Source organism: Asterias rubens, unplaced genomic scaffold (genome assembly GCF_902459465.1).
Source record: "Asterias rubens unplaced genomic scaffold, eAstRub1.3, whole genome shotgun sequence".
Lineage (NCBI taxonomy): Eukaryota > Metazoa > Echinodermata > Asteroidea > Forcipulatida > Asteriidae > Asterias > Asterias rubens.
This window is the reverse complement of record NW_022985733.1, coordinates 76,551-100,069: the sequence shown is the minus strand read 5'-3', so window position 1 is coordinate 100,069 and position 23,519 is coordinate 76,551. Positions and strand designations below refer to the sequence as shown.

Sequence of the window (23,519 nt, the reverse complement as noted above, 5' to 3'; positions counted from 1 at the left end):
ACCTCTGTCTCACTTGCAACACTTTGGACAGTTGAAGTGGTGGATTTGATACAGACTGGCTCGCCCCTCAAAATGAAGGTAATACAATACCTCTTTAAGTCACCACCTGCATTTCCAGGTCACCCTTGCATTTCCAGGTCACCCTTGCATTTGCAAGTCACCCATGCATAGGTCACCCCCTTGTAAATTTTCTTGTGCAACTTCACTATCTTTACACAACCCCTGGTCAATGCCAAATAAACATTTGTCTACAATTATATTTAGGCCATCCAGGGCCCAATTTCATAGAGCTGATTTAAAAGCACATAAAAAGTACAGATAAAATTACCAGCCAAACTACAATGTCAAGTGTACAATTTGCGACTGGTATCTTGTACATTTCTGCCGAGCAGAAAGATGTCAAGCAAAATTTCTGCTTTTAAAGCAGTTCTATGAAATTGGGCCCAGGTTGGTGATGAACAGACTTGATATTTTCTCACACAACACCTTAGCCCTGAAAGTTCAACTCCAGCCCTTACCTCAATCCCCTTTTCACATTACCCAAACCTCAACTCTGTCCTATTTTGTTTATTCTTAAAAGTATTTTCGCTCACTTATCCCACAGAATATGTGAGATAATAATCTCCTTTTTTAACATGAAATTAATGTTTTAAACAACTCACACTAAATCAATGCAATTGGAGAAGAAAACAAAAGAAGAAGAAACAACAACAACAACAGCAACAACAACTTGTATACAAACCTTTTAGGTGATTCTAAGTTAGCGATCATCTTCCACTGATTGCACTCTGGGCTTCTACAATACTCCTTCAGACTGTCCAGTGCTTCGTTGTCTCTATCCGTCCTTGCTCATAGTACTCGTCCTCCGTTAATAGTTTAATCTTAGCTGGACGATGCTGCCACCTGTATGAGAAAAAATATCATAATTGTAGTTGTAATATCATTTTCATTTCATTTCAAGACATTTATTTCCATTCCAACAGAGAATAAATGTAATAGAAGAATATGAAATGGAAGAATAAGCAGAAAAGCCAAAGGAAAGCTTGTAATGCCCAAATGGACTAACATGAATATTAACAAGCAGGCCTATAGTGGTACGATATTTATACACTCTATTTGAACTTAAGTGGCTTTAGAGGTATGCAACTTATAACAATACATAGCACTAAGCGTAGGAGGTTCCATAGACCTTATGCACACGACGTCATTTCAGTACGGCGCCCTCGCTTTGAGGTCATTGGCCAATCTATGTGCGTTTCGATTGTTTCGTCACCGTTTGACCTCAAAGATGGCGGCTGGATGACGTCAATGCATAAGGTCTATTAAAAATAACACATGGTATACAAGTAGAGAAATCACAATACTGAATTAAATTAGGCCTAACTGTTTTATTCCACAAAGCTGGACATGAACCCGCTACCACTGACCAGGGGGAATGGGTAAAACTCCCATGCTCAGATACCCCTTAGGTATTTTCCTAACCCTAACCTTTACCCTAACCATAGCATGTTAACTATTAGGTTTTTTTCTGATTATAGGGTTGTTGGGACATAGAGCAGTCACCTGGGAGAGTACTAAAAGTTTCTTTTTAACCAACAACCCACAGACTTACAGGTAAGTTTTGCAAAAGATAATTTATCAAGAAAACCAACTTCTACGTCAAGAAAACCTCCACCCCTTTAAATATTGTTCTCATATTTTGTATAATGTTGACCTAGGCTGCTATAGGGAAAATACACTGAACTACACATAACTGCTATAATCATGCAGACATGAAATGTTACTGTAAAAAAAAGGACACTGGCTTACGACAACAAAACTTTGTATATTAATGTTAAGTTTTCTATAGCAACAAATGTATGGGAAGCAGAGTGTTAGCCAAGGGGTTTCTGTGTGTCTTTTGGACACCCTGGTTTAAATTTTGTCAACCTCTTTTATCTGTCATTTACATTAATATAAATGTAGTTTAACTTGACAAAAACACAGGGGTGTCAGAATATATTAATAATAATAATTGTAGGTATTAATTTGTAATGCGCCAAATCAATCTTTACAGATGTTCAAGGCGCAGCAGAGACAATGTGAACACAACAATGTACATACATGTATCCAGTGAATGCTAATTAAACAATAATTATAACACCATTTAAAAACAGCAACAACAATGGGAAAGAAATCAGAAACCTAGCCTTGATCAAGGCGCTACAGCCAGCCGCGACCTGCAAAATCCCAGTCCCCATCACTGAATTTCGCCAGCGCACCCCCCAGTGCATACTGTTCTCGCTGTACAATGTACTGTACATACAATGTACTGTATGTTGTTCGTGTATGCACGGCGTGCAGACTGCCGAATCGTGCCGCGCCGGGCCGGGGCACACTACGCCAACAGCCTTGGGTCAAGGCTATCAGAAACCAGGAGGGAAACCACGACCAGGCCTTTAGAATTGAGCCAAAGAAAGTCCAGTGAAAGCCGGTCACTCTATGAAGAGAACGTGCAAGCCAAGAAAAGCGATACTGGACACAAACTAAAACATATAATAAGGCATATATTATAGAGCAATCACTGGTGAGAGTACCAACAGCTTATTAACAACCAACCCACAGAGGAAGCAAGATTTACAAAAGTCATTTTATATTTAAAGGAAAACAACTTTTAAGTCAAAACAACCTCCACCATTCATTGTTCTCATATTTTTTATATTGATGACTTAGACTGCTAAAAAGGAAAACAAACTAAAACACAAAACTTTATAATCATGCTGACACGAAAAGTTACTGTAAAAGAAGGACACTGACTTCGCAACAGAAAACTTTGTTTTCTATGACTTAAGCACGGTTCATACTTCCTGCGAATGCTTTGTGCGAAGCGAATTTCATTGCGTCACAATTGGAAATGGATCGCGTACAGGTTGTTACACCACCAAAGTTTGGTTCGCGTTCGCATTCACAGTATGAACGGGGCTTCAAAGGGTGGATAGTTGCATGCCAGAGTGATAATATTAGCATCTCAAATCTGTGAACATTTATATTTTTACCAAATGCACACCCATACAGCAACTCACAGATGTCATAAAGATTACTGAAAGAAAACATTTGCAATAATTAGCAATTTTTTGTCATTTCATATCAATAGCATTTTCTGTTCATCACAGCATTATCCTCAAACAACACCAAATCCTACAAAATGATACCAGGCAGACTTCTGAGAGACTCAAACCCCAGTTGTGAAGGTTGTTCAAAAAGGAAAAAAAGAAAATTAGCTGTTGCAAACTCCTTGCCAACCAGAAGGACCTGTGGTATAAATGCAAAAAAAAATTAATGGCCTGACCTTTCAACCCTAGCAATGTCTTTCTCAGAGGCTAAACGAAAAAAATGACTTTGATATTTTTTTATTCAGAGCAGTATTGTAGTCAAGTACTTTAAGGGTGACTGTCAAGTACTGCCAAGTACCAGGGTGGCCAGTTACAAGTACTCAAGTCTGAGTACTTGGCCCTTCAAGTACAAAGTTAAAATGTCTGAGTACTGAGTATTCTGATACCCAAGTACATGTACTGAGTCAAACAGCTACATGTAAGTAGCAAGGACAGGTTCTCGGATCTCTGAGTACAATTACTATTTGTTGGTAATTTCTAGATGTCGACGTGTGCTTGCGATGATACCTTTCTTTTAAAAGATGAATTCATTCAAGAAGACTTCAAGTTTACTTCTTGCAGAGTTTCCTTGCATTACCACACACATAGGAAAGTAGTATTCTGACCATGGGTATTTAAAATTAGGGTACATTCACAGCCAGGTATTAAGCAGGGCACCACAGCACAAGCCAGGTTTTGCAAATAATTATTTACAATAACTTTTCATAATTTTCAAATACCTATTTCTACTTTTAAAACAAGAATGAGCTACATGACAGAGTACAAAGTACTTACCCAAGTGCAGCAGCAACCAGCCTGACTGGTCTCCCACAAGATGGTATCCATCTTAACATTACTATGACAACAATAATCACCATCGTCGACCCTTCATGCTGCGATCCGTTATAGATGCATAACAACCCTATCAACTGAAGGAATAATTGTATGAGGTACATTGTCCGGTTGTTGGTGACCGGACCGTACCAATAGCACACTGCAAAGCTGATGACGGTCGCAATCACAAAGTAACCTAGTAGGTACTTCTTGTACTGAATTGAGAGGAAATTGTCAAAGACCCAGTGGAGAAGATAAAGACAAACAGCCCAGCCACCAACTAGAAGAGAGACAGCGCCTGTTTTCTGTGGAAAAAAACAAATGAAAATCAAACTGCAGGTTCAAATACTTTCAACCAGATCTTTACAAAAGATAGGGTCCGTACTCCAGTTCAAAGAATTGTAACAGTTCAAAGAAATATAACAAGAACAAGGCACACTAGACTTATAGACACTAGACTTGTGGCGGTGATAGCGTTCTCACTACGGTCCCATAGAAGTCGGCAACCAGCAGTTCGAGCGAGAGCAGTGATCTCGCGAGAGCACCGCCACAACTCGACTATGTCACCGCGGCAGGCCATTAATGACTTGTCCACAAGTCTAAAGGCACATTGGTGTGTCAGGCAATTGGCAATGCTAGGTGGCAGCCAACTTACCAGGTAAATCTATTTTGCTCTCGGAAGCATGTTCATGCTCAGAATTGCATCATTAAAGGAACACGTTGCCTTGGATCGGTCGAGTTGGTCTTTGAAAAGTGTTTGTAACCGTTTGTTATAAAATGCATAAGATTAGAGAGATATTTTAAAAGTAGAATACAATGATCCATACAAGTATCATTCGAAATTACGTGGTTTTCCTTTTACCTCGTAGACTAACACGGTCAGCCATTTATGGGAGTAAATTTTTTGACTCCCATAAATGGTCGACCGTGTTAGTTCGCAAAGTAAAAGGAAAGCCATTTCAATTTAAAGGCAAATTTATGTGGATCATTGTATTCTACTTTTAAAATATGTTTCTAACCATCTGCATTTTATAACAAACGGTTTCAAACACCTTTCAAAGACCAACTCGACCGATCCAAGGCACCGTGTTCCTTTAATAATGACCCCAAGAGCATCTCACAGTCTCCCATTGGTAAAGTTGGAGCATCTCTACTGCGGCATCCAATTGGAAACTGTATTCATTTGTTTTCCTTTATAAATCGTGCATACAATGTAAAAATGGATTTAAAGTGATTTCAACATTTGTATAGAAAAAGGTTAGAAACAATAACTTTTGAAAAGTTAAAAATGATCCAAGTCATGAACTCACCCTGGGGATAAAGCGACTCAGTATGTAGACAAGAACCAGGAGGGATGCTAGAACCCCAACAGTTACACCTGTTGAGTAGTGGAAGACTACACTCCTAGTAGCAGAGAAGAAACAATGGATTTATTATTAAACAAGCTTTTTCTTGATTAAAGGAACGTTACAGAATCGGTAAGAAACAAAATCGTGAATGTTGTGATAATACTTACGAAGGACTTGTACAAGTCTACACTCATGTTTATTCATATGCTAGTAAGCCCATTGTATGTCACACAACCAGATCTACAGTTACTCAATAAACCCATGGAGCAATAAACTAGACCATTGTGTTTCAACTTATAACAACAAGTCTCCAACCTTGTAACTATTACAACAGTGAAGAACCCAGATTTACATCAAACTTACATGGTCTAATGATGATGATAGTAGAAAAAACCTCCCTTGAAATATTTATGACTAAAATGTCATATTTGGTGAGAAATAACTAATCTTATTTCGCGTTTGGAGTTTATCGCTCAGTGAGCGTTTTGTTAATTTGTTTTCTTCCATCGATGTCATGCAATATGTGTAATCGGTTTTTCACTATTTTCTTGTGACCCAGATGGCCGTTCGATCTCAAACTTCAACAGGTTTGTCGATTTATGTATATGGTGGATTACACAGAGTGCTTACACTGCCAGCAACAGTTTTCAATTCTGTAATATTCCTTTAAACTATAATACATTATTAGTTGATACAAACTAATAAGTAAAGCTGGATTTGAACCAATGGCCTCCGGATTAACGCCACCAGCATTCTACCAACTGAGCTTTCTACTAGAATGTTGGCAGTCACAAATGTTGTCACCACCTTATTTTATTTACAGTTAGAAGTTTATCCTTTGTTTCTTTTTCATAGAAGGCGCCCTTGTTGATGTTTCTTGGGGCTTCCTCATTGTCCTTTCTCTATTGTTAAACTAATGAAGTTCACTTTTGACTATGAATGAGGCGTATCTTTGGATTTATGACAAGCAATACATACTAAGTTAATTATCATTGAAAACTAAAATGAAAACTCACATGCTTAGCCTCGGAGCAGCTAGAAACAGAAAGATTCCCACGACAGTCAAGAGGAAAAACCTTGCATTCACAACTTGAAAAAGAACAAGGAAAACAAACACAAGTAAATCAATTTTGGTTGTAACTCAATCATAATATTTGGCCCATGGAAATAAGAAGGAACACATAGTAAAAGCAAATAATTTTTACTGATATGTTTGAGGGGCAATAAAATCAGAAATCAGATTGAAGTAGAATGTCTATCATATCTGAAAGCTACACAAAATAAATGGGATTTTGACAAAAATAACAAGTTACGATTTTACCACAAATTGAAATCACTAAAAGAAAATTAAGTGCCAGAAGTAAATGTTGTACTCAAAAGTAAACTAATTGGAAACTTGCTTAAATTCTTCAAACATCACTTGATTGGCATTTAACAAAGAAAAAAATTACAATCATTTGCAAGATTTTCATCTTGTTCCAGATGTAAAAGTTCTAGTCAAAAGTAAACTAATTGGAAATTTGCTTTTAAATTACTCAAGAATCACAATCATTTGCAAGATTTTCATCTTACCAAAGAATTTCACAACAGTCACGATATTTCATATGTATGGGTAGAGTGATTCACAAAAAGTGAATAATTTCTCAGATTCAGATACACACTCTTTGTTTTCAGAGATGTTAAACTTGCATCGGGGATAAAGAATATTAATTTTGATTTTTACCCATACACCGATGTGTGTTAGCACTGTACACTCAGTACTTTCCCCCGAGTCCTGTGAAAATATATCACAGGCATGTTATTCAGGTGGGATTCGAACCCACGACCCTTGCAATTCTAGAGCAGTTGCCAGGTAGCTAAAGGCAGTTTGAATCCTATGTTCAACAAAGGATTCGAACTGCCTCTAGCTACGGGGCAACCTCGGTAGCCTAGTTGGTAAGGGAGTTTGAATCCTATGTTCAACAAAGGATTCGAACTGCCTCTAGCTACCGGGCAACCTCAGTAGTCTAGTTGGTAAGACACTGCTCTTGAATTGCAAGGGTCGTGGGTTCGAATCTCACCCGAGTAATCCCACCCGAGTAACATGCCTGTGATATTTTGTTCATAGGACTCGGGAAAGTACTGAGTATACAGTGCTAACACACATCGGTGTAAGGGGAAAGTACTGAGTATACAGTGCTAACACACATCGGTATATGGGTAAAAATCAAAACTAATACTCTTTTTCCTCCCACATCTCAAACTAAAAACTTCCTTTTTGTCTTATTGGGTTCTTGGCTAGTACAGAGGTTAAGTTCGCTTTTTTAAGGGTGCCAGTCAGAAGTCATACAACCGTTAACTGCTGTGTAGCCAGGGATCACAGCCAAATTACGATACAACCTGGGAAGCAGCAGCCAGGGGATCACCTTAAAGGGTATATGTACTTTTTTTTTGCATTATAATGCAGATATCAATATAAACCATTTTATTGAAATAAAAACAGGTAAGAAGAATAAAGAGGTGAATGTGATTCAACTTCTTAGATACTTACATTCCTCAGTGACAGTGATATGAGCCTTTGTTGTCCCATCCTTTGTGTTTATTCCAACACAATGATTTTGCAAGACAGACATCATCATTGCGTTTTGCTGCAACCATGGTGGAACAAATGAAGGCAGTATTCCGCTAGCTTTGTTCAGCTGATCTGTAACATCCGTCTTATTGGCTCCATACACCAGGGTAATCTTGCCTTGATTTATGCCAATATTCTTCGCTTTCACCTTCAGGTTAATTAAAGGAATGGTAAACGTTTAAAATTAATGCCGATAAAAACTTTAGGTTAGAATGCTACAGCAGCTTTCCCAAGTAAAAAAGCTTCTTGAGAAACTTTGCAATTCCTAGTACCGGTTCTCATGTTTAAAGATGTCAGTTTTTATGCCTAAAAATTCTAGGAAGCGTTACCATGGTTTTTGGGCGATATCTCAAAAACACAACCACCTTTTGAAATGAAATTTTCACAAGTTAGTTTTATTGTGCAGTGTCCATATAAGCATTGATATAGTATTATAGCATTCAAATGGTTCCAAAAACCAAAGGTAAACTTTCCCTTTAGACAAAGCAATTTGAAATAAAGAAAAGGTGATTTATATTTTGCATGGTGGGAATACAATCATCCTGGTATTTTGAGCAAGATGTAGATGTAAATTTGTTGTAAATTGAAATAAAAACAAAAATATGCCAACAAATTTGTAAAATTGACTGTAAAAAAAGAGCTTACACTTAAACTGCTCCATAATCTTAGCCAACTCCAGTCCGTCTTGGCATCAAAACATTTTTTGTACGGAATTTGTACAGGTGAATCTATCAAAGTCTTTGTGTTGACACCTGGAAGCATCAACAAAAATATCATCGGAAGGTTAGATGGACCTTGGAGGATATTGATGTAGACCCAGTAACTAGGCTGCTTTTTTTTTTAAGAGTACAGCGCCCAGTTCCTTGGTCAACATCCTATTTGAATGATTGGTTTGTTTTGTTGCCAACAAATTCAACACTTTTGGAATATTTTTTGTCTCACAACTGTGTAAGCACCATCACTATTTTAGGTTTTGCTTTGCAGAGGGCTTCACAAAGTGAACGTTATTATTGATCAATTAGATTCAAGACAACATGTCCCTTATTAATTTTGTGACCAAGCTGCCTTGCTTGGAAGTTGGAATTTGAATCAGCTTGGCCAGCTGTAGTTGCGATAACGTAACCCTCCTGTCTGTTTATATGAGGGTTGCGTTGTATTATACCGCATCTTACTTCTAGAAACTATAACTTAAGTAAGGCTTAATAGTTTCTAGAAGTATCGCATTTAATTAAGCCAGCTGCAAACAAGTGCATGCAGTCCCTCTCGATCGAGTCAGACACTGACAGTGCTGACTGGATGCTTTTATTTTTTAATAAAGTTAGGCCATGGAGGAATAAATTTCCATGGTTAGGCTTATATTTTTTTCAATATCAATATCATCATTAAATTAATAATAATATCTCTTTTAATTAAAAACAACAAGAGATTCAATTCAACATGAAATTAGCAATCATTAACAGTATATCAAATATTATAGTTAGCAAATTACTAGCTGAATATGCTCCTCCAACTTCGAAAAGGCTAAAGAGAAGACAAATGTTGACCACAACTGAAATCAAACTCGCCGCCTTGACTGCCATGATGGGCACCTAAAAAAAATATTACATCTTGTATTTGATGTCGAAGTCGGTTCATTTAAATTACACGCATTCGCCAGAAACCGCAACTACACGTTATTTTGTTGGATTGAAGAGATGCATTCTGGGATACAATATGTCAGCCTCCATGATCATGGTCATGTGTATGAACTTTTTTCCCGACACATCACTGCACTGTAATTTGTATTTGTAAACAGTTAGTTTACAACAACAGAGTAAGTAAGTAGCAAGGCCGGATAGTCTCGGGAAATCCTAGTGTTTGTATATAATATAATAATTTAAAATTTAGTAAGTGATAGCCAATTTCGCTCGCTCATCCACATGTCAATGTTGTGCGCAATCTTTGAAGATGGCCCTTTTTTAAATTCGCGCAAGGCAAATGTTAAAACTTTTGTGCACATTCTTTTGAACTGAAGTTTGTCCACACTAAATACATTATTGCGCGGCGGCTAAAGACATGAAATTGACACAAACATTGTAAATAATTGTCTTTGAGACTTAAAAGTACCAAAAAAAAAACCTCGTTGAGTAACTTTCTCCAGGAAGCCTCCACTCTGACAATACATAGATAGTCAATATGTATATTTATTACAACAATAAAACTTTACATTTTGTTTAAAACAAAGAAAAGAGGAAAATCGACAAGTTGCTTTTGTTTGATTCAATTTCAACACTGCTGAACTTGCAAAATTTGAATACTTGCCAGACACTCTCTCTCTCTCACTCGGACACATGCTACCTCCATGATGAGACCAGACAGCCTGACCAGAAATGTTTTGATATTGACTAATCCATAATAAACGTTTTAGTTAGTATTTGGCTAGCCCACCTTGTTGAGCTGTTAATGCTTAATGGCTCCGCTTTTAACACATCGGTCTCATCACTGTCACATGAGACCGATGTTAAAAGAGGAGCCATTAACAGCTCAACAAGGTGGGCTAGTATTTGGCTAGCGGACGATTGTTAGCTAATGACCAGGCTGTTAATTAAGGACACCGCTAAATGATTACTTAAAAAGTTGTTGAATAATTTAAAGGAATTAAACAAAATTTAGAGTTGTTAAAAAATAAAATAATTATTATTTGGTTATTTCTTTGTTCATTTACAGAGTCATAGTTGAAGAGAACTATTTAGCGATGGAGAAATCTGACTTGATCAAAGTCCGAGGAAGGAACTTTCTTTGTCAACTTTGTGACATAAAAATCACATCAGGTAAAGAAAGAAGTCTAATGAAAATTATCAAGTATGCAAGGGTTTGAATCCCACCTGAGTAATATGCCTGTGATATTTTTTCACAGGACTCGGGAAAGTACTGAGTAAACAGTGCTTACACAAATCGATGTATGGGTAACAACCAAAATTAATATTCTTCATCCCTCATACAAATTTAACATCTATTATATATCGTTGCGGTATCCTGCTGCCAAAACATAGGATTCAAACTGCCTCTAGCTACCGGGCAATCTCGGTAATCTAGTTAGTAAGACACTGCTCTAGAATTGCAAGGGTCGTCGGTTCGAATCCCACCGGAGTTATATTCTGGTTTGGTAAAATAAATTCTGGTCCAGTAAACATTTTGATCTACAAGCCCTGCAGTCTTGTCGACTTTCTCCAAAAAGTTGAGCCCTGGAGAGGCTGAATGGAAGTCACAACACTTTATTCTTTAAGTTTTAAATGCCCTAAACAAAATGACCTGTCTGATTTTCCCATCTTAGAAAAAGCTGTTGAAGACCACTTGAAAGGGAAGAAACATCTAAGACTGGTTAGTCTCCAAGAAAGCCGCCAGCAACAGACTCAAAGAAGCATCTTTGTCGGAGGATTAAGTCGGATAAATGGGGAAGTACAGCTCGGAGATTATTTTTCAAAGTTTGGTGATGTGGCACGAATCATCATTGACAAAGATAAGGTAAAGTTGTTTTGCTGATAATTGTCTTTAAAAGGCTAATAGACACCATCATTTGTAAGGAGTGCCTGTGCAATGGGGGACTTTTGGGACGCTTGGTGGCAGCACAATCACAATTTACCTGGTAATTCTGCACTGCAGCCACATAGCATTCTAAAGTTTCCCATTGCACTATTCTGCACTAGGTAAAGGTATAAGGGTTATACATGGGTAACTACTCCAGAAATGAATGGTCATAAAAAAATTCTTGCTGAGAACGCTGCAGCTGTTAATAGTATCAACAGCTATTCTCCCCAAAACATTTGATACTAGCATTCAGTGAGCACAAAAGAAATATTTAGCTATGCAAATATGTATATAGGATTTGAGGCATTGCATGGTGAGGTATCAATATACATTTGGTTTGCGGTAACACCATGTGTGTATCTACTTGCCAGGTAGAGTTTGTTCTTTTCTACTGTCTAAGTAAAGCAAGACAGTTCTCTAAGAACAAACTCTACCTGGCTAGTAGATACACACATGGTGTTACTGCAAACCAAATATATATGCAAATATGCTTGACAAAATCCTTCTCTGACGCTATTTAGTCACAAGCAGAGTACAGATTGGATTTTTTCATTAAAGTTCTGATGACAAACATGATTTAGTCTGTTAACTTTTCCAATCGATAAGTGCCACTAATTTTGTCTTTGATAGGCTCACTTCGCCATCGTGGAGTTCAAGAATGATGAGTCGGCAAAGAGCGCCACTAGTGTTGAGCGGCAGGTCATGAATGGCCAAAAGATTGTGGTGAGACCCAGGCAGCCCAAGGCAAACCCAACTCCGGGAGGTTCAGTTGGATCTGCCAAAAGTAGACGATGTGCTCAAAAAGATGGCCATGGAAAGGGGAAAAGTAGCGAAGAACAATCAAAGCAAAACAAGGAGCTGTATCAAGCACTTGCCAAGGAAGAGTCTGTGAGTACACTACAAAACCTCAGCTCCGCAAATAGATTGTGGAATTTTGTGACATATTTTATAATTGTTTAACTGTCCTTTGACAACATCTATGAGCTCTTGTGTTTTTGATCAGCAGAGTGTACATTGTAGGTTTGAGTTACGGTCGTGGAAAGATACTTTACAATGTTTACTTTTTCCTTCGGATGGGACATTTTATATAAGTAGGGCCAGGTACTAGGATCGGTAGTTCACATAAAAGAACCCAAAACACTTATTGTGGAAGTGTAGGGTGTTTCTGTTTCAAATGGCAAGCAACCTATACAGGCTTAGTTACAAAGATTAAGTTCACATCTGAGGTACCCTTAGTTTCATTACCAAACACATGTGATAATAATATAATAATGTTTAATTAAGAGAGGTTTGCAATAATACCACAGAAATATCTCATTTAATGTTTGGTTGTGTGTTTATAATTAATATGTCTCTTTGTTCTTTTGTTAGTCTGAGAACGATCATTGTACAAATTTTAATTCTAACACAAGCTTTTGAAAGCGTAAAATACCCAAGGTTTAGTTTTAACAGTGCTCAAGAAAAACAATTTAAATTTTGACATCAGTTTGTATTTTTCAAAGACAAATCAAGATTATCTAATCTTTTTTCATCCTGTTTCCTTCCACGATCCACACTAAGATTTCTGCCCAGATGTCAACCCTCGTCCGGCTAACAGAGCTAACCGAGGGCGATGTGAAACTCCGTCATCTTGTCTGTGATCTTCTGCAGAGTGCCCTGGAGGAGCTACTCCCTGGTTGTCGGGTCACACCTTTTGGTTCCTCCATCAATGGCTTTGGTGTCCAGGGATGTGATCTTGATATACATCTTGAGTTAGGAGAGTCTTTGAAGTCCGTCAGTAAGACGTCACAAGATATTAAAGAAACTGTTGAGGTAAGTGATGGAGAGGTGATGTTGCCGGACCTTCATCAAGGGAGGTTGGTGGTGACATCATGCGAATAAATCTCGTTTGAAAAGTTGTGGTTTTGAGAAGTTGTCAAACCACCGGTTCTTCTCTGAGCCACCATTACTCAAATGAGATTTATGCACACAGTGTCACCGCTTAAAGACACTGGACACTATTGGTAATTGTCAAAGACCAGTCTTCTCACTTGCTGTATCTCAACATATGCATAAAATAACAATCCTGTGAAAGTTTGAGCTTAATCCGTCATCGAAGTTGCGAGATAATAATGAAAGAAAAAACACCCTTGTCACACGAAGTTGTGTGCTTTCAGATGCTTGATTTCGAGACCTCAAATTCTGAATCTGAGGTCTCAAAATCGAATTCGTGGAAAAGTACTTCTTTCTCGAAAACTACGTTACTTCAGAGGGAGCCGTTTCTCACAATGTTACTATACTATCAACCTCTCCCCATTACTCATTACCAAGTAAGGTTTCATGCTAATAATTATTTTGAGTAATTACCAAAAGTGTCCACTGCCTTTAAAGCTCATTTGATTGTACTCCCACCATGCAAAGGTTTAAATCACACAGACCCTGATCACTCTGCTGCAATCTTTGTCAGGTACCCTAGATACCAAACAGCAAATTTAGTTCAATTTTGTTCACATTAGAAAGGTGCCAGACTATTTTCCCTCCAGTCTCATTATGATCACAATATTTTGGCGATATCTCAAAAACGCAACCACCTTTTCAAAAGAAATTTGGGATGTTAGTTTTATTGTGTACATTTACATCTATATTGAATCAAAACAATTAAACGGTTCTAAAAAAACCAAAGGTATACCATCCACTAAACGCAGGAATCAGCTGGTCCAGTAGATGACATCACATCACCTGACCTCACTTCAGCCTCCCCATTGGATATCCTCTCCTCAGTCAGTGATGTCATTAAACGCTGTGTACCGAGTTGTTATAGTATCCACTTCATACCAAGTGCTAGGTTACCAGTGGTGAAGTTCACCCATAAAGAATCTGGACTCCAATGCGATGTATCTATGAATAACAGGTAAATCCACCCTAGTTTTGACCATGTGAGGGCGCTCTCAAAATTGGTTAATTTTTTGCCCTTCAGCTTAACATATTTTTCAGCCACTGAAACTGTTTTTATCTTAAGGGGTAAGTGTCTGCTTGTGTATATGTGTTTATTTTGATAAATTCTATCGTTGTGGCATGGTTGGATGCAAAAAACTCATTTGCTAGTTAGATTTGGATACTTTCGTGTATATGTATTTGTTTCAATCAATTTTATCATTATGGCATGGTTAAATTTGGATACTTTCTGGTACAAATGGCTCACAGGTGACCACTTTACTTTGAACTCCTGATACTAGAGACAGTTGTTTTTTCACATTGGTTTGGGCAAGCTTTTGCATAGTTTTGAAAGACACCTGTGGTCGGGTTGGCGTAGTGGTATTTTTCCTCGCCTTCCACCGCTAAGAACCTGGTTCAAATCCCACAGTGGGCACTGTGTGGATTGGGTTTTCAGTTCCTACCTTACTTGGTGGGTTTCCCTGGATTTAATTCTATGGGGTTTTCCTCTCTAGTCTAAAAGTGGAACTTCCTTCCTTGTCTTCTCTCCATTGGGTTCTTGACTAGTACAGTGATTAAGTTTACTTCTCTCCATTGGGTTCTTGGCTAGTACAGTGATTAAGTTTACTTCTCTCCATTGGGTTCTTGGCTAGTACAGTGATTAAGTTTACTTCTCTCCATTGGGTTCTTGGCTAGTACAGTGATTAAGTTTACTTCTCTCCATTGGGTTCTTGGCTAGTACAGTGATTAAGTTCACTTCTCTCCATTGGGTTCTTGGCTAGTACAGTGATTAAGTTTACTTCTCTCCATTGGATTCTTGGCAAGTACAGTGATTAAGTTTGCTTCTCTCCATTGGATTCTTGGCTAGTACAGTGATTAAGTTTGCTTCTCTCCATTGGGTTCTTGGCTAGTACAGTGATTAAGTTTGCTTCTCTCCATTGGATTCTTGGCTAGTACAGTGATTAAGTTCTGCTGTTTGGAGAGTTCTTGGTTTCATAACCACATGAAAAGAAATTAAATTACGGTGAATACCTACACACCAATCTGACTGAGTGTGTAGGGCACGATTGTACCAGGGTTTGCTCATCTTGAGGTTGCTTTACAAAAGCTTGCCTCGAACGATCTGAAAAAGGAACACTGTCTTTAGTCTGGGGAACTAATTTGAGTTTTCACTTATGGCCAGTCAAGTAATTGTGCCAGTCACTATTCAAAATCGCACTTCAAAAATGGCTCATTGCACTGCAGCACTTTGTTATCCTTAAAAAAAATGCTATTTCATATTCATGAATAACTTGATTTTTTTAATATTATTTAACACAAGTTTCCATTAAGGTTCCATTAATGGGTTTTTTTTGCTTTAGTATTGCTTTACTCCCTATTACATGTAAGTGTGGATATTTTTCATGGAAGTATGGAAATATATGTGTGTTTGAATAAATTAACTGAATCATTGAATTATTGTTCCTTTCCATCATAAGCCTAGCACTCAAGAACACAAAGCTCCTAAAATTCTACAGCAGTCTCCTACCACAAGTGCGCCCTCTTGTGTTCACAGTACGCCGCTGGGCTAAAGTATGTCAACTGGCAGGAAACACAGGAGCTGGGCCTCGTCTTACTAACTATGCCTTGACTCTGATGGTGTTATTCTATCTGCAAGCTAGAGAGCGCCCTCTATTGCCAAGTGTGACCAAGCTGGAACAATCTGGTGGTAAGGAATTGAGCAAAATACTTGTAGAATTTGAGAAAGCATATTGTATACTAAATTTTGAGTAATTTGTATATAATATTGTTTTATACAGGCATGATATTCTTCCTACTTATTAATCATTAGTCACGAGAGCCCAATTTAATAGAGCTGCTTAGCATGAAAATTTGCTTAGCATGAAATCTTTTGCCTTGATAAAAACAGGATTACCAACCAAATTTTCGCGTGATTTTCAGGATAAGCAAACAACAGCTGAGTACTTATAACAAGCAATATTCAACAAATGGAAATTTGGTTGGTAATCCTGTTTTTATCAAGGACGAAATTTCATGCTAAGCAAATTTTGTGTGCTTAGCAGCTCTATTAGATTGGGCCCTGTACAAGCTTTGAAGTAGCAAAGTTCCTGATTGTGATTTTCTTATTTGTTTCAGATGGACAAGACAGTGTTTTCTCTCAAGACACTTCTTTCTCCCTGTCTGAAAGTACAGAAACACAAGGTTTGTAAACCCTTCTACTTTATGTTTCATTTCTTATCTATTTCTGATCAGATGCCGGAGAAAGGCTTCATGCCTGATGGCCATACCGTCCACCAAAAGATCTTTCTGGGACAAGTCTTTTTCTGTTTCAGGGTCTAGACTTTGCGCCCCTAATGTAAATAAAATTAAGAATTTTTTAAAAACCTCTTCTTTCCAAAGGAATTTTAATGTTGCTGGTTAAATGTTTTCTTTGCAAAGCTTTTCCCCGTAGGTTTTATGTTTTGCAAATTTTTTATAATTATACTTCATTAATGTGCTGTTTCTTGTGCTTTTTATGTGTGTGCTTTTTTGCTGTCTAATGTATTTAATTTCAATTTTTATTGTAAAGCGCATTGGTCTATTTTGGAAATGCGCCATATAAATCTTTTTAATAATAACAATAATAGTAGTATTAATAATGTAATTCTATTACCTCTTTCTTAAAATTCAAATTAATTCAAAGGGTGTTATTTCTATCAATGTTAAACGTTATCAACTGCTTTGGTTCTTCTTAAGTTTTGATGGTATTCAATTTTTGGTGTAATTACTGAAGGTATACCCTCAAAGCCCAAACCCAAGTTACCCATATATCAGGAACTACCAATTGCTGGCACCAGCTAAGTCTTATCTTTGCCTGATTATACCCTGTAGAATTTTTAGGCAGGGCTCGGAAACAATAAGTATACAATGCTCATCACACATCAGACTTGCGGTTGAACATTGTATTTACACGGTTGAACATTGTATTTACACACCAAATGACATAATGTTGCTCAGATGAAAATGCTTCAAAATGACTGTTTTGTTTACTCTCATTTTACCTTTTTTAGCTGAAATTCTTTCTGGATTCTTCAATTTCTACGATGGATTTGAATTTAAGAGAAGTGTCATCTGCCCATTGTATGGAAAGACTGCCTCGGTGTCTGAAGTCACAAACCAAAATGATGATGGTGCTTCACAAAGATCCTTTAAGATAGGGTCAGTTAATATCAGAGATCCATTTGAGTTGTGGCATAATGTTTCTCTAAACGTCAATGAGAAGACATTGGAGAGGATATCAACAGAGTTCACACGTTCTGCTACTCTTTGTCGTCTGGCTTATGCGCAAGGGAAAAGTTTGAATGATGAGAACTGGGGTCTACTCTTGTTGTTCGGTGCCTCCGCATCCAAAACCTCATCGTTGACTAAATGCCCCTCGGAGATTAGTACCGAGTCGGCAACAGACAACTTCAGGTTTGAAATCAGTCCTAAAGTCACCCATCTACCATCTATGTTCCTTTCTGACCTGCGAACTGATAAAGTAGTTATGTGGCGTGGTGCAGTGAAACAACTCGCTTTCCATCTGCTGAAAAGGGTCTTGAAATTTGAGTGTCGTTGGTTGCTGAGCGAGGAGGCTGTGGAAACTCCCAAGAAACCTATAGAGAGTAGCGGTAAAGAACACACAGTTGGCTCTGACTCGCCTCTTGAGGGCACTGTCCAAGCATCTGTTTCTGAATGTGAAGATGCACAGCCACGTAAACGCTGCAAGGTAGATCTTGCAGAGGAGGCTTTCCAAGAAGCAACATCACTACAAGAAACCTCTGAAGACAAAAAGATGTGGGACTCGGAGAAAGAGTGGCTTGAGTGTGTAGTTTATTATCCTGTGTGGCTCGGGAGACGCAAAGCAAGACGTCAGGTAAAATCCCAAGACAGCAACCAAACAAAAACAGAAACTGAGCAATCAAACACAGAAATAGCCGCCTCCAAAGATGGAAGAAGCAATCCAAGATTAACATCAGAAAATCTGATGGATACAGCTCCAACAGATGATGGCACTGATCTTAAGAAACAGGTCATGCCAATACCTAACAAAGATAGCCACTCATTGGCTACCTCCGGGGAAGCCCTCCTAACTAAAGACAGATCATGTGACCACCCTCCAAGGTACCAGTTCACCGGTAACGATCTCAATCTTGAGACGCAAGTCACTGATCTTATCGTTGCAGAGAAACTCCAGCGAAGTCCTTCATCCATCACGCCTATTTTGAGATTCAGTTTGAGTGTAGTTGATAGTAACGCCAAGGGGGGCAGTGGCCTCATCCTACTCTTCCGGTCTCAAGGTGGAAATGATGCCAACCTCAAAGAGTTTTTGCATTTCTTTGAGATTTTCTTCAAGAACATGCTAGATCAGAGTGTGATTACTGCGAAATCAGAGTAAGAAAAAAGGTTTACTTGTTCAAAATTTGTCTGAATTCTTGCATTTCTTTGAGGTTTTTTTAAAGAAGTTGCTAGATTATTGTGTGTGATCACATTGACATCAGACTAAGAAACTGGGTTTATTTGTCCAAATGCTTTGAATTACTGCATTTTTGTCCAAGGTGTAGATCATTGTGTTTGATCACGGCGACAGCAGAGTAAACAAAATGGGTTAATTTGTTTAAAAGATGCTTTGAATTCTTGCAAAATTCTTAAAATTTTATTCAAGATGCAAAATCAGTGTTTGTGATAACTGCAAAATAACAGTAAGAAGAAGGGGTTGATTTGTTCAAAACATGATTTTGAATTCTTGCATTTCTTAAACCTCTTTCTTCACAAAGATGCTAGATTAGTGTTTGATCACTGCTGCATCAGGGTAAGAAAATGGGTTCGTTTCTTTTCAAATAATATCCTTTTATGCTTCTGTTGTTGTCCTTGGCCTTGGTGCCCCTTCAAAAGGTTTCCATAAACTTTAAGATTTTTCCAATGGAAGTGCTCTTTCGAAATTAAAAAGGCCTTGCCCCCTCAAAGATGAAAATACAAGGCCTGATGGCCTCATTATTGAAAGAAAGTGGGTTTATTAACCCAACAATTGTTTTGAATTTTGTTTGTGTTTCATGTAAAATCCATCTCCAAAGTGTAGACTTTGTTTTAAAATTTATCAGAATCTACGATGATTCCAAATTTGTTTGGAACTTATTTCTTTTTCTATTGGTTTTAGTTTTTAAAATTTTAATTTTGTTTCCTTATACTAAACTTTACAATCTTAATGAAAAGCTTGCCAAGAGATTATTATTTTTTTGAGAGAGAGAGGTTTGGGGCAAACTGGCCTTGTACTTTGATATACCTTCATCACCGTGTGGCCATCTTGAATTCACTCCATTCCAACTCATTGTAACCAAACTGAGGCTGGACGAAATATTAGTCTGGTACCATGCGCAATGAATGTCAGCATTCATTACTGTTATTGGAAACAGGGAACATGACCAAGATGGTGACAGCATGATAAAGGTTTGTTTTCTGACACAACAATTGTTGATAATGATAATAGAAAGCTTCCCTGAGAATATTACTTGAGGTGCTGTAGTTTTTGAGAAATTAGTAAAACAACGTAATGAAAATAATTTTCGTCTCGGTGATCATGAGACAAAAATTATTTTAGCATGTAAAAACGTATTTCATAACATTGTTTTACTCATTTTCTCAAAAACTACAGCACCTCAGCAACTACTATTTTAAGGTAGACTTTCTACTATCATTATCTTCAAATGGTGTAAGTTTAATGTGAATCTGTGCACATTGTGTTTTGTGTTGCAAAAAGTACCTAAATCCTTTAAAGTCACCTGGAAGTGGTATTTTTTCAAAATAAAGCTTTTGTCACTAATATATGTGTTTTGATGAGTGGAATGTGAATAAACAGTTAACTAAGGTTTTAAAAAATCAGTTCTTATGTTATTTACAAATTTAAGAGTAGACCCCCACCCGAGAGGGCGCTGTTCGTGACGTCAATCGAGGCAGACTTTGCCTGTAATGCGTAGAGTAAACACAATTGCAAAGTACATGTACGGACCAAGTCGTGCTGCTGAATGCAGAAAAACACTTTTTGAAATGTACTAACTCACGACTTGGACATACATGTACTTTGCACGTAGGCATTGCGGGCAAAGTCTGCCTCGATTGACGTCACAAAAGGGGTAGGCGGAGTCAGCCCCCCAAACAACTTTATATATTTTTTTAACATATAAATCGTGACAAACAATTACTAAAAAAATTGTTTTATTGTTCGTTAGCATATACTCTTATGTTTGAAAGAAAAAAAATTATATTTCCAGGTGACTTTAAACGTTCACAGTTTTGTCGGTTCACATCAAGTATGGAAACTGGTGTTTGACAAAAACCGTAAAATAAGTTTACCCCAAAAAGGTAGTCATACTTGAACCCTAATAAAAATTCTTCTGAGCAAATAAGAGCAAACTTTTCTTCTCATTTTCTGTAAAGAAGTAAGCATGCAACCCTTTTGGAATAACATTATTGCGAATAATTTGCTATTGTTTTCAAAGAAATAAGAATGAAAAAAGACAACTTTTGCTTAATATGTCATTCTATCTAATTCTATTCTAATCTCATTTGTTTGTTTTGCAAATGTTTTTTTACTCCCTCTTCATTTATTCAATATAGACATACACGAAAAGAACACAAAGTTACAACATTAGCTTCAGTTGAAATTGTTTTATTCTAAGTTTACTCGTATGAATAAGATGTGGTTTAATTTCATAATATAAACCCCCATATGAAGGACAGTCATGTAATCCTCGATAAGGTAGAGATGGGGTTTGCCTTATCACATAGGAACAAGCAAAACCCATTAAATAAATACAAGGAGCTAAAAAGTGTAACCTAACTTGTTTTTCCCTGAACAAATTTCTTTCCACACAAAATATATAATTAGGAACACGTTGCCTTGGATCGGACGACTTGGTCTATAAAAAAGCGTTTGTAACCGTTTGTTACAAAATGCATATGGTTGGAAAGATATTGTAAAAGTAGAATACAATGATCCACACAAGTTTGCCTCAAAATTGCGTGGTTTTCCTTTTACTGTGCGAACTAACACGGTCGGCCATTTATGGGAGTCAAAAATTTGACTCCCATAAATGGCCGACCGTGTTAGTCGACGAGGTAAAAGGAAAACCGAGCAATTTCGAGGCATGTTTGTGTGGATCATTGTATTCTACTTTTACAATATCTTTCTAACCATAACGACTTTATAACAAACGGTTACAAACGCTTTTCAAAGACCAACTCGACCGATCCAAGGCAACGTGTTCCTTTAAATACAAGTAACTAAAAAGTGCAACCTAACTTGTTTTTCCCTGAAAATATATTATTATTTAAGAATCAAGTGGTAAGTACTGCTTGTGCTTAAAAACTAAAAACCCACAAAATATTGCACCTAGAACAATGGAAGTTTAATAATAAATAGTTGGTTGTCTTGTTCTAATATAAACGTGAAGAATTTTGATAGTAAACATAGTAAAAGTTTGTTCTAAATTCATGTTGTTTTAAGGCTTTTTGGTCATCTAAAGTTTTAATTAATGCATCGCATTAGTCGAGATTTTCACACAAAGTTGCAAAATATTGTACTGTTATTTTCAAAATGAAACATTTACAAAACTTTCACATTTGTTTTCAAAGTAATGTATTAAAAGTTTTCTTGTTCCCGCATTCCCATTTCAATTCCTTCCACCTCCCAATTATAGACTGAGCAAGGAACAGTCAACTTTGTCAACAGTTAACAGTCCCACATATACCTTTGCCATTTGTTCATCTTCTACAACAACTTTGCAAAGTGAATTCTTCCTAAGTGAGCATCGTGCTAGAACAATCTTCCGGTGATCCATCGCAATCGTCGGGTACAGATGCAAGACGTGCACGCATCTCTGTTTAAAGTGTTCGGTGTTATTATTTTCATCAATCACTGCTATGTTTACAGACGTACTTAATCATGTCACACTGTAAAGATCAACCGTTAAAAGGTTTGGTCTAGTAAAAACCATGATTATGTAGACTTGTCCTCAATTCGTTTTAAACATTATGCGCTACCTGCGATTTTATAGTATAATACACCTACGTGAATGCTTTTACTAGAGCCCGTTTTCATTGCGTATCTCACCGCACAGTGCAAAATTTTATAAAGCCTGTAAAACAGTTGGCCGGCAAGATTTTTATAGGGTTTACATTGTTGCCACTTGTTCCTATCTCAGTTTTTGCTTATCAAAGAAATTTGCTATTATTAGCATTAGTCTTTGCTTAGCATCTTTACAAAATTGGGCACTGGTCCTTCTCGTAGGCCTAATTAATAAACTGTCGAGACAAAAATAAAAGGAAAAGTTTGAAATGATATACGCTAAGTCTGCGATTGTATCTGTGTTCGTATTTGTTTTGTAAGAATTTTTTTCCATCAGTTTTTTGTTTCACGAACTTTCTTTTGTCAGGCGCTATATTGGTGTGTTAAAAGCGCGCGAAATACAAGGGGGGGGTCATTGTGCCATACCTGATTTGAGGAACAGTGCAACCTTCTTTTTTGCTGTGTACATAACTGGCATATTAATTCAAATATTCTGAACATACAACATAAAAGTTCAGGTAGAGGGCCGTCTAACACAAATCTCTTCTTAATAATAAATAACAATAAATAAGTAACCTATACTATAGGTGGGTCTAGACGTTCGGGTTTGGTTGGGGGGGGGCGTTTTATTTTTGAATACACTGCCAAAGCTGTGTGTGTTGACATTAACACCGTGGGTGTTGTAACATATAGGCCTCGATATCATTTGTTTTTGATTACAACATACGGTGTTAAAGTAACACTTATTTCGGGATTGCTGGTTTTTTAACACCCTTTGGTGATAATTTTGATTCCCTCCTGGTATGTACAACCATGGAGATGGTACAACACATATATCATAGTTTTTACAGTGTGAGGGTGAAGGAGTCGGGGATTTTGTCCCCTGTCTGTATGTTATGTGGTAAATTTAAACTTGGATTTATTATGTAACCGCACAAAGTTCTGAAATAGCAGCTACGGCTTGGGCTAGACACGGATCACCACGCAATGCTATATGCAAAAACCTTCCGAGGTGGTACGGATAAATCAAG

General features: G+C 37.4%; 2 protein-coding genes across 3 annotated transcripts; one reads left to right on the top strand and one right to left on the bottom strand.

Moving 5' to 3' along the window:
* Positions 1 to 825: 825 nt before the first annotated feature.
* LOC117306488 (nuclear envelope integral membrane protein 1-like) lies at positions 826 to 9,505 on the bottom strand (the record flags this gene model as incomplete). The annotated part of the gene is given in 7 exon segments (XM_033791034.1): positions 826 to 903; positions 3,927 to 4,270; positions 5,276 to 5,369; positions 6,331 to 6,403; positions 7,845 to 8,073; positions 8,571 to 8,677; positions 9,415 to 9,505. Coding segments are annotated over 7 exon segments (1,016 nt in total), but the record flags the coding sequence as incomplete, so codon positions are not given.
* A 129-nt stretch (positions 9,506 to 9,634) lies between these two features.
* Positions 9,635 to 19,784, top strand: LOC117306489 (speckle targeted PIP5K1A-regulated poly(A) polymerase-like). 2 transcript variants are annotated; one of them, XM_033791035.1, is made up of 9 exons: positions 9,635 to 9,738; positions 10,632 to 10,735; positions 11,239 to 11,429; positions 12,123 to 12,380; positions 13,053 to 13,304; positions 14,177 to 14,382; positions 15,884 to 16,113; positions 16,542 to 16,607; positions 17,456 to 19,784. In XM_033791035.1, the coding sequence occupies exons 2-9, from the start codon at positions 10,660 to 10,662 to the stop codon at positions 18,820 to 18,822; spliced, it is 2,646 nt and encodes an 881-aa protein (XP_033646926.1). In that variant the 5' UTR covers positions 9,635 to 9,738; positions 10,632 to 10,659; the 3' UTR covers positions 18,823 to 19,784. The 2 variants fall into 2 exon arrangements, with proteins under 2 accessions (XP_033646926.1, XP_033646927.1); XM_033791036.1 differs by having other exon boundaries at positions 9,635 to 9,742.
* Positions 19,785 to 23,519: the final 3,735 nt, after the last annotated feature.

What these genes read in the sequence shown, in the direction of transcription:
- LOC117306489 (XM_033791035.1), top strand. Translation starts at nt 10,660, where the DNA reads ATGGAGAAATCTGACTTGATCAAAGTCCGAGGAAGGAACTTTCTTTGT. An exon ending in TCATCATTGACAAAGATAAG is followed by an intron (nt 11,430 to 12,122) that starts GTAAAGTTGTTT and finishes TGTCTTTGATAG; the next exon opens with GCTCACTTCGCCATCGTGGA. An exon ending in GATGTATCTATGAATAACAG is followed by an intron (nt 14,383 to 15,883) that starts GTAAATCCACCC and finishes TTCCATCATAAG; the next exon opens with CCTAGCACTCAAGAACACAA.